This window comes from Fringilla coelebs (genome assembly GCF_963513975.1).
Source record: "Fringilla coelebs genome assembly, chromosome: 9".
Taxonomy (NCBI): domain Eukaryota; kingdom Metazoa; phylum Chordata; class Aves; order Passeriformes; family Fringillidae; genus Fringilla; species Fringilla coelebs.
This window is the reverse complement of record NC_140067.1, coordinates 17,088,345-17,100,223: the sequence shown is the minus strand read 5'-3', so window position 1 is coordinate 17,100,223 and position 11,879 is coordinate 17,088,345. Positions and strand designations below refer to the sequence as shown.

Here is an 11,879-nt window from a genome sequence, read left to right as displayed (position 1 = left end):
CCGGGAGCGCCGGAAAGGCCGCGGTGCCACGTGCGGGCGGTGGTGGCAGCGGCCGCTCCTTCAGCCGCTTCCGTGCGCCAGGAGCTGCGCTCGGGCCCCACCCGGCCCCCTGCCGCCCTTCCCCTCGGCTCCGGCAGTGGCAGGGGATCTGACAGCCAAGCTCGTCCCCGAAGCAGGACAGGCTCGGTGCTTTATCCGCAGTTAATTCATGATTTGCAGGCAGGGCTGGTTTTCCTTGGCAGCCATCTGTTACACTGTATTTTCTGCTTTCACTCACTCCATAACCAGTAGCGTGAGGGTTGTATGAGACAGAATTAGCCAAACCACGGTAGTGTGTGTGGAAGCTCATTAAACCCACGGTCCTGGTCTTGCCTTGCAAAGGAAAAGCCCTAGGGAATGCAGCCCAGCCCGAGCTGCAGGGCAGAGACAACCACAGCTGACCGACACCGAGGGGCTCCTAGCCGGCCCAGCCCTTCTGTGGACGTCTCTGTCCAGTACCCTGTGCTGACCCGCAGCAGGTGGCAGGGAGATTTCGGGTGCAGAGAGGGGGTTTGCCAGGCTCCCTTCAGCCCCGGCAGCACTCTGCTGTCATTTAATTCTTGCTTTCTCCTTTTCAGCCTCGCTGCTGTTCCACCTCTCTGCTGGGCTCCAGGTGTGAGCTGGGAACTGCCTGGGGCCTCCAGCTGTGCACAGTGGCTGCTGCTGATGCTCTTGTCCCCTCAGTCCCCTGCCTGCCGCCCCAGGGAGGTCCCTGCGTGCCCCTGCACCTCGGGGTCACAACTGCACAGCGAGCCCTGCGTTAGCTGCAGTGTTCGGCACCCGCAGGAGCTTTGAGCTCCTTTGGGGAGAGGTAGGGCAGGGCAGGGCGGGGCCGCTGCAAGTCCCAGCACGGAATTCGGTTTTGGCTCTCTGAGACAGTATGGAAGGGAAGGACAGCTCCTGCATGGCGAGGGAGCTCCCGCTGGGCTCTGTGGGTGAGGCAAGGACAGCTGCTGGAATGTGCTGAGGAGCCGCAGCCCGGAGGCCCGAAGGACAGCCGGCCTTGGCCTCAGCGCGGGCAGCAGCCGGAGGCCGAGGCAGGAACGGGAACGGCCCTGCAGCCATGCTCCCTGCTTGGCCTGGGCCACTGGGAGGACTAGGCGAGAACAAGCCAGGGAAAAGACCTGCTCTATGTGGGAACTCAGCACATCGCTCCTGATGTCCAGAGCTACCGAGAGAGCCCTTGGGGGGCTCGGGAGCCTTGGAATGTTGCCAAAAGTACCTGGTGGCTTGACTTTGACCCTTTGAGAGATGTACCACCTGTATATGGGGATATGAGAATCACTGAAGTTTAAAGGGTATAGAAATAGTGTAATTACAGGGCAAAACACAGATTTTAAGATTTTGGTACAGGGGGGTTATGGAGGACAAGATGGAGGAAATTGGGCCTGCCTCATGGTTCTTCTTCCTTCTTCATGTCTTCCATTTTCTGTGTGACGCAGATATTTTTTGATAAGTTCTTGGTGAAGGTACACTTGGTAATAAAAATGATAAGTATTGGGGACAAAAGGTAAATAAGATTTACATAGTTTTTGTTATAAAAAGATGTGACCGCCCTGTGGGCAGTCAGAGTGCCTTTAGCTGCCTTGCTCGTCAGACCCCGGCTAGGCAGAAAGAAAACTTTGTAGATAAGAAATAATAAACAACCTTGAAGACTGAAGCTGAGAGTCCAGCCTCGTCCTTTAAAGCCCGATAAGAGCGAACCCATCTAACATGTGTCTGGGCAGAGACAGACAACAGCCAGCCCAGACAGCTCTACATGACAGAATTCTGGTTTAACACATAACTTACTAGGATAGCTTGGAACAAGAGAATTCTGTGTCAGAAGAGGTACTGAAAGTACTGAAGGCCTTTAGTGGATTAAGATTGCTTATTACTCACAATACTTTGTTTTCAAAAAGTAGAACCCAGACAGTAAAGATATATTATTTTAGGATGTTTAGTGAGTTTATTGCTCACTAAATGCAATATGCTAGTAACCATTGCATATAAAGGAAGCATTCAGAATATTATAATATATATGAATAATAAATATTCTACTAGTTACACTTTAAAAGTGTTGAGACTTTCTCTTATGGTGCTGATAAATAGGTCTGACTTCTGGAAATGAGAATGCCAGTGTGATTGAGCGATTCTACACCAATTCTATCCTAATAAGTAAAAACATATTTTTATGATATTAAGAATCTAAACAATTTGCATACTGTACAGCTCTCAGTGTGTATTATATTCAAGAAGTGAAGGAGGTCAGGTTAATATTGAATACACAAATACCAGTCAGTGTTTATGTTCCTAAGAAAACACCTCTGGGAAAAGCAAACACTAAACAGAATAAAACTACAGTTAGAGAATTTTAATTGCAAGGTTCTGCAAACAGTAACATTCAAGAGATACACATTGAAATTAGTATCTTAGCTAAGCTCAAACAAATATCTTGCACGCCTTTTCATAATTACAGAGCAAAGGCATTTGAATAACACTGTGTCATCAGTAGCTACAAGAAGTAATTCCAATTTGCACTATATAATCTCATACTTATTGTGAAGGTTTTCCCAGGTCAAAGCTCTTTCTGCTTCTCCACCTTAGCAATTTGATGAAGTTGAGACTTGCACTGAAGATTTTGTCATGCTGAAAAACCATTTTGTAGAATATGTCAATGGGTAGGTCTCCATTTGGATCTGCATACTTCAGAGTTGTCATTGGAGTATACAAGGTGTTGGTCTGATGGCGAAAAGGTGGATTTTCTGCAAGAATGATCTTTACTGTGTGCTGTAGAGAAGGAGAAATAGAATTTTGAAAGAACCTTTACCAAGATAGTAAAGTAAATACCCAATTTTCAGTGGAAAAGTAGAAGAATAAAGTGCTAGAATTGTGTAAAACCCTGTGTATAGTTTTATTAGAACATCATTAGAAATTATTCCTGAAATATTCAAAGGTTATAAGTATTTCTTATTTATTCTTTTATTTCTGTTTCTCTATACCATGGTGATAGCACCTGACAACTTAGTATCCTGAGTAGTCTTCCAAACGATTGTGGGCTTATATGCCCACAGTAGGTAGATCCTCTCTTTTGCTCTTCACTGGTAAAGGATCAGGACAGGGCCTTTTGCAGCAAAATCTGGGAATCGTCAGTTGACACTGAAGCTATTGCTTAGCAGCAAACACCTGAAATCATCATCCCCTCCCAGAGCTTGCCTAAACTTGTCTTCCTGCAGGAAGCTCCAAGAACCAGAAACATCCATGTTTCTTTTATTGTGCCTTAATGGCCTGGGGTGGCTGTGTGAACTTCCCTAAGTGGAGGGATTCTGAGTGAGATGGGAAGGGCAGAGCTTAACCAGTATTGGGACCTCTGGGTGGATGTATGGTAACAATTCAGAATATTCAGACTTCACCAGAGGATGCAAAGGGCATCTAATATCTCAGTGGTATTGAAATTACAATTCATTGTTATCTTCAATATTTCAAAATTGAACATTCTTTTAGTATTTGGTAGGCTTTTGTTTAAAGACTGAAAATTCTTTTGAATTTAAAATAAACCTTTTTAATTGTGTACATTACATTTAATGAAATGGAATGCTTCTACCAGAAAAACCCACCAACCAAACACTGCATTCATAAATCACAAAGGAAAAAAAAAAAACAACAAAGAAAAGATGATGATTTTTTGATGATTTACCTCTGCAACATCCTCAGCACTTTGTCCCAGGCTCTGGAAAATTTGTTTGTAATTTTTAAGGTAAATATTAGTAAACATCTCAGCTGTTTCTTCATCTGCAGCTGAAAGATCCATTTTCATTCCATCTTCAAAAACTTTTCTTTCAAATTCTGTAACCACTGGGCCTGGTTCAATCAAACTTAACCTGTTCAAAAAAAAAAAACCAAAAAACTAACTGGTTGTGACTATCCTCCATGGAAAATCCACCCCTCAATCCTTCTCCAAAAGGAGCATTAAGGAGTTGCACTAGCAAACAGTTTATAACAAGAGTACTTTCTGTAAAGGCAATCCATACTTCATTACTGCTGTCCTGCTCCTCACACCCACCCACATACAGGAGTAGAAACCTGCATAGTTTAATTTTCAGAGAAGTGCTGTAACTTAATTCATGACATAAGTGAGTGCAGCTGTTACCTGCTGTCTCACAGCTATGGAATCTAAGGGTGATTTATTCACAAGGACGTACCAGATATTAAGAAAAATAATTAATGGATAGTAATAAAATTCATTACTTTCTGGACCAAATCCTGCATAAGTTTCTTTGTTTCTCTTGACAATACTAGAAGTAGCTGAAAGAGCTGGGAAATTGCCCAGACATGGATTTTCTTTGTCAAGCTGTTAGAGTTACAAAATTTAAGATCCCACCACTATATAATAATAAAATTCAATACAGAAATTTTTACTGTGGTTGGACAGATTCTGGCTGCTGCCAAATCTGAAAGTTTTTATTTTGCCCGGTAGTGTATTATAGCAAATCACTGAAGTACAGTTACTGGTCAGATTTTTCCTGGTTCTTTTCTCAGGCAGTAATAACACCCTTTTCAGCCACTGTGTTTATCAAAACACTCTTTGGGATTGGGCCTCTTACTGGACTTGAGTTCTTCAGGGGACGTTCTAAAGGCTCTTTTTCAGAACTAAATCAAGCTACTGACTGACCTTCACAGCAGAATTCCAGCTACTGCTGGAATTAAAGCCTCTTCTCTTGCATCACTCTTCCCATTAGACCTTTAATTTATCTTATTATACTTCCTTTTATAACCTCCTTTTTGCTGTGTCTTATGTTCTTGAAATCTCTTTATAAATTGTGGTATATCCTGTGTATTATTACATTTATTTTAAATCCCTCCAAACTTTGCAGAGCAACATGCAGAATCACAGTTCTGTCTCTGAAATTCCACAACAGCAGCTGTCTTTTTTTCCACAAGGCCTAAATGCTTAGACACAGGGATGCAATGGATATTTACCAGTTATTGGAGTTTGCACAAAGAATAGTAGGAGAATTACATGAGAGTGAATATACATGTGACAAATCAAACCTGAAGTCCCACTGATGATGAACAGGACTGGTCTCCTAAATACTATCTAAAATGTTAGGAATAGTACATCACACTTCTCCCTTCCCTCCCACCTCCCTTCATTACAGGTATCTTGCCCTGTAACATTCTGATGGATCTGCACTTGCTCAGTCTCTCTGATGAGCCCTTGAACTTTTTTAGCTGTGAATTGCCTGAGAAGGCCATTATCCTTTCTAAGGGGAAAGATCACAGGACAAAGTTATTAATTTTATTGCTGTGATATTGTATGTAAGAATCTGTTTTCAGAAGCGTTGCATGAACTGTATTTTATCCAAAGCTAAATAGCCTTTAACTGTTCAAGAGAACATGTTTATTCTATCATCTAGATCTTTGTATTTGCTTATATAATGTAAAGAGTGTGGGCATTTCTATGCCTTTTGTAATGTACAGTTTTCAAGGGCTTCTCAGTCTGTTTAGCAGCAAGCTTTAAAGATTCTTTTTTCCTACTTCTGAATATATTTAAACTATCTAAAATACAGTTGACACAAGTGGATCAATACCATTTACACCAGTGGATCAATACTTACTGCAGTTTGAACTTGAGTGCTTGTATAGCTAAACTTTCACAGAATCCTTCCACAGCAAACTTGGATGCAGCATAAACATCATTAAATAAGATACCTGATGGTACAAACAGAACATCCTGAGAATGGGATTTTACCCAACATACTAATAGTTTGAGTTTAAGAACTCATCCCAAAATTTCTACAGTCATGCTGGAAAAACATCAGAAAAATCCTTGTGCACATTGAATCTAAATACTAATTTTTGCATAAGTTCTCAAAATTGCTTAGTCTAGCAAAGATGCTTGACTAATGCTTTTCCTCCCCTTAGCTGATGCTGTGGTCTCCTTGGATGATATTATTTTTTAGTCTAAGATATGAAAGTGTCTGTAAATATAATACCATCTGCATTATTTATCAGTAAGACTTAATAGGCTCTAGATGAACACAGAGGCTGAGTGAAATGCAGGAGATACAATTATGCAAGAAATCCAGCTTGCATTTGAGTGATTTAGAAAAAGCACTACATCAATCCATTGAGGTGGAGGGTAAGTGTTGTATTAAAATACCAGTTCTTGGAGATTGATGGAGGACCCTTGCTCAGCAGAATAATCTGTGTAAGATCAATATCACAATTGTAATAATAAAAAAAACAAATAAAAAACCAGCTAGACAGGATGGACACAAGAGTAGGAATATCATTATCTGTCACTAAAATTTGACTCTCAAGTGTTGTGACATGAGAAACTTTACAAACAGGTGGTACAGTTGTCCAGGACTGGATTTTATTCTATTACTACTGTGCAGAGCACAGTAAGCATGTTCATCTGTTCCCCTAATTTTTTCCAAGAGGAAAGAGAAAAGTAATTTTCTCTTTAGGGCTATGCTCTATTTTCCAAATAATAAAAATACAAGAATAAATTTTTAAAAAATTGTAGAGTTTAAGTTAAATTCTAAAAAAAATTGCCCTGCAGGTTTTGTTGCTAAAATGCTGTGAGAGTACCTGTGTAGTAACAAACTACCTGGATGCATAAAACTCACCAGCTGCTTTTTATAGCTGGAACTTCAGCATTACAAAGCACAAGAGTCAGATATGCCAGCTCCTAATTTTTTTTTTCCCCTAAAAGAAGGAAAGCTTTTGATTTTGAACACTGAACTCTTAGTTCAAGTAAACAGGAAAACCAACTTTACCTTGTATTCCCATAACACTGCTTATTATAACTATATGCCCACTCTTTCTCCTCTTCATGTCAGGCAAGATCTCCTTCAGGAGTCGAACCAGGCCGAAGAAGTTGGTGTCCATCACAGTTTTCATTTCCTCGATGCTCTGACATTCAATAGGTCCAATGAGCCCCATTCCAGCATTGCTCACTGCACAAAATGGGAGACAACCGCAAGCAAAAACATCCATAAACATAAACTTGTAATTGTTACTGGAAAGCATTTGAAAGGAATGTGAGGATTAAGGGTTAGATGATCCTAAATGATCCTTAAAGAAAGGATTAAAAGATGTTAGTCACTAGAGCGTTCCAAATACATTTGACATTTCCATATGTCTTTAATTGTGCTTTTAGTCAAATTTAAATTATCAGCTATTTAACTAAGTTATTTCTGATTAGTGCTTTTTAAAAAATATATAAAGGGATTACAGAAAATTGAGTCAAGAATTCTATTGTTTTATAATTCAGTATTAAGAATTAGAAGCTACAGTCAATACCCGTAGGAATTAATAGAAATCTTCAAAAAGTAGATAGAACAAGCCATATTTTGGTCTGTTGTTTGTTTTATTAACATTCATGTATCTTCAAGAGGAAGCAACCCCTCAACAAAATAAACAAACCCACAATTCCATTGATTTTTATTTGCCCTCTGGATATTCATAAGTGGGGAATGATGACAGGACTGGCATTCTGCTCTAGAAGTAGTACATCAAATTAAAGTATAATAAATTTTGCAGAAATACTTGTTAAGCACTGCTTTAATAATTAATCAGAAAAAAGGCAGATCCATAATTTCCTAGTAGATAAGATTTAATAGCTGGCGGTGTAAGCATTTCCACTAAGATACTAATATTTATTTTTAGCAAAACTATATGAAAACACTTAGTTGCTGAATGATTTGTAAAGTACAATTTCAATTCTCAATACCAAATGGAAATATCCCTATTTTTTTTTTGCATTTGTTCTTTTACTTGCTAATTCCCAATGCTGTTGCTTTCTTAATACAGACAGGTATTACCTTCATTGTAAAAATGGCTATGCTTCATCAATAGGGTGGAAAGTCTTGCTCATGAAGGTTCCAGTTTAGGCAAAATTTCTCACATTTATTAAAAAAATTTATGGTCTTATCCAAGACACCTCCCTGTGATCAAGTTTCTCATTGGAAACAGGGAAAACAAGCTTCCCTACTTCATGGAAGCAGGGTGAGATTTAATCCACTTATGTCTGCTTGAAGTCTTAAGAATCTTGAACCAAATATACTATGTAATTATTATTACTTTGATAATTTTAAAAGTACACCAATGAAACTTCTCCAAGGTATTTGAGCCAATGTTTTACAGAAATCTGGTATCTGTTGATAGCACACACATCCAGTACTTGCCCAGGACATCAATCCTTCTGTCAGGGATGCTGTTCACACAGGCTTTAATAGACTGTTCATCACAGACATCCAATTGTTTAATCTCGAGGGTTTTGCCCAGCCTGTGACCTGCAGCTTCCTCCAGTGGCTTTTTCTTGGCCAGGTTCCGCATGGTGGCAAACACTGCAACACACCAGAAACAAAATCTTCACTGCAGCACTCCTACTGACAAGTGTCAAAGAACAATGCCTTTACATCCAGGTCTTAATATCAGTGATAGAAACCAGATAAAAACTAAAAGATTCTATTTTCAACATAAATGGTCACTAATTTCCCAATCAGGTTCTGAAATCCTCAAGAAATTAAAAAGAAGAAGAATAATGAAGAATATGGAGTGTAAAAAGGATAATACTGTCACCAAAATATTAAAAAATGGGTATCAAATTATGCCACTAAATTGTTTTTAGGTATCCAGAACGTAATTCTGGATTCCAGACTTTCTTCTTTTTTTTTTTTTAATCACCACAATATTTAGCAGGACAATCATCATTTTATTAAAAACTGAAAGACATAATTCCAAACAAAAAATATTTGGTTTTGTAAGCTACTTCTCAAAACTGAAATTAGTTATTATTGTAGCCCAAAGGCTCAGAAAGCTCTAGATCTGCATCCAGTCAGTTAGCAGCATAATACTGTTAAGTATGAGAGACTGAATTGGCAGAGATTGCTGTGCTCACCTTGCCATCCATTTCCAATCATAGCAAATACTCTGCTTTGCAGCAATAAGACAAATCCCAGCCCTTTTTTTCACCTGCCCACACAGGCCTGGAATAATGAAATGTGCTTTAAGGAAAAAAATTGCAAATTTAGAAACTGTTTACCTAAACTCATTGCTTTGGTCTTCAAATGGGCATGGGCCTGTATATGGACAGATTTTAGTAGCCAGAAGCAAAGCTAACCACATCTCTGAATGTATACCCAGAGCAGCATAATATTAAAGATATTTTCAGATATTTGATTTTTACTGTTGTCCTTTTTCATTGCATGTGTGTGTACACTATTGTTCCATTGTACAATAGTTGTTCCATTTCAATAAAGATACAGAAATATCAACTGCTTACAGAAATCAGTATATTTTCACTTCATTTTCTTGATAGTAGAAGAGGAAACAAACCAGAAACAAGTCACCAAACTGAATACAACCACCTGTTAAATCACAGAGAAAAAACCAGCACCATCTCAAATAGTATGTTTTTGCAAAGATAAAGAACAGATTATTACCTTTAAATCTTTTCTGTTCATCTTTTGCCATTTTTACAGCTATTGCCAGTCCAATTCCTGAGGAGCAACCTGTAATGAGGACATTTCTTCTTGCCATTCTCTTCCCTGAGTAGTTCAATTCTTCACAGGAGCAACAACATAAATGTAACTACAGCATAACATGATTGGTCTTTAATACTATCTCCACCTTCCCTGAGTCAACAAATCTGAAAATGCACACCTGGACCTTGCATGATTAAGGGATAATCTCGAACTAAACAAAATACAAGCAGATGCTCCTACATGTGCTTATAATCTGCATTATCAAAACTGGTTAATACAGAATTTGATCAATCTATAGATGGAGGCACTTGTAACCTACATGAATTGTTCTTAATATAATAATCAGCTTGCACAGTACTGGCAGGAAAAGCCTTTTCCACAATGACAATTGGTCTGTAGTGCTAAATTCTCCACTCACATCTATGGAAAGTAAACTGCACCCTAGGTGGGATCCGTCTGCTGAAGCTCTTCAGAATTCCTACACCTACAGCACCTTCCTGGTTCTTTTACAACACATTGAGGAACAGATTTCTTCCCTGATGCCTTACTATTTTAAGAGTCTAAATAGGCATTACAGAAAAAAAACCCAAATTGCAAATTGGGATGTGGATTCTGAAAGAAACAAATTGTTGGACAGACTCCTCACATTTCCTTTTGGCAGTGTTCCCAGCCAAGAACAGAGAAAGTTAGCAAGCATGCTGCAGTGGAGAACTGACAGGAAATGTTGAACAGACCAGCTTCACTACATTCTTGTAAGACTGAAATCTCAACATTTCTGATTCTGCAATTGACATGTCAGAAATTTAAAAAAATAAGAACTAGCCCGATGTCTAGGTTCTGGAGAAAATATTTTACATGTAAATTAAAGAGGGGCATTTGGGCTGGCACTTCAGTGCAATTCATGTTTAACACACAGTAACTGCAGGTATACCACATTCAGGGAGAAAATCAGTCCCTTGTTTCTGTCCTGAGTGACAGGAAAAAGAACGACCTTAATAAGCAATTAGCCTTATGAAGAGCATTCAGCTAATTGCAATGCCATTATACACAGTAAAATGTTTTTCAAGACCCAACAACCCCATGTAAATGCAACACACTTCAGAAGAACTTGGTATTCCAGGATTTGCATAGATGTAAATTGGTTAGTAACTCAAGAAAAGCAGGACACTACAGAAATAATTAACAGAAATTATGTTTAAAAAAAGTCCATCCTTTCAAAAAAAAAAAAAATTGGCTTGAACAGTATAAGTGGAATCCTTAACTTCTCAGGCAAGCAACAAAACAGCAAAACAACCAAAGATAAAATATAATTATGATTCTCCTTATTTATCAGTTTGACCCACAGTTTAACCAGATAAGTTAGTATACAGACAAAATTTCAGTGCAAATGCTATTTAGCTGATTCAGAGATTAGGCAAATTGCTTTTGCTGTTCATGCACATTTATATTTAGTGCATGTAGGAGGAGCAAATGAGGCTTTATACAGTGCTAGGTAGTGGAATTCCATTAGTGTTGTGATGCAGCTGTAATTAAGGATTGGTTATATTTTCCACTTGAAATCCTGGTTTGAAGGGCTTATGTATTCCCCTGCTTTAAAAAAAATCTGTCTGAAATTTGATGCATGCACTTCTAGGCTGAAGGCAAAGTGCTGTGCATAAAGGGAGCTAAAAATAAAAGTAGTTTGATTTGCACTTATTGCACCAGTCAACCTAATTCTAAGATCTCCCCTTTACAGTTATGTAGAGAAAGAAATAGCTTGATTTAAAACACACAGTATATTTATTTCTGTAAGTAACATTGGTTTTTGTCACATCATAATTTTCACAACAGCAGAATAAATAATCTGACACTGCAGAAATACTTTAGATGAGTGTATCTTGGCTTGTCAATGGTAGCAGAATGTGTGGCTGGTTTTGTAGAACCACTTAATGTGGAACATGTGGCCTTTGTGGAATATTTTTACAGAATGTGAAAGAGCCAGTACTGCCCAAGGAGTTTAGCAAACTGCCACTTGCATAGTTTCTGGATATCTCAGATAGGGTTGTTGGCTAAGACACACTTTTAATAAACAAAACACTTAACTGACGCCTGGTATTCAAATTGAAATAAATTCAATTCTTTTCCTCTTCTTTACATCAAATAACTTTAGTAACTTGACTTCTGAAGTATGAATCACATGTCTTAATGCACATAAACCATGTGTGCATTAATCAGACTTAGACTGATGCCTCAAAAGCATATTTGCAGTTTCTGATACTTATGTAAATATAAAAGTGGGGCCACTAGCCATTCATACCAGCTTAGTTGTGTAATACTTTTGGAAACATGGAAATTAATATGTTTTAGAATGCATAATTATGATGT

The 11,879-nt window shown here is 38.6% G+C and overlaps 1 protein-coding gene across 1 annotated transcript; it reads right to left on the bottom strand.

Annotated features, from left to right (window-relative positions):
- Positions 1–2,574: 2,574 nt before the first annotated feature.
- LOC311157076 (retinol dehydrogenase 8-like) lies at positions 2,575–9,570 on the bottom strand (the record flags this gene model as incomplete). Its single annotated transcript, XM_084211475.1, has 6 exons — positions 2,575–2,808; positions 3,716–3,899; positions 5,637–5,730; positions 6,804–6,983; positions 8,214–8,375; positions 9,474–9,570. 6 exons carry the CDS (start codon positions 9,568–9,570, stop codon positions 2,575–2,577), a joined length of 951 nt encoding a protein of 316 aa, XP_084067601.1.
- Between the last annotated feature and the right edge of the window lie 2,309 nt (positions 9,571–11,879).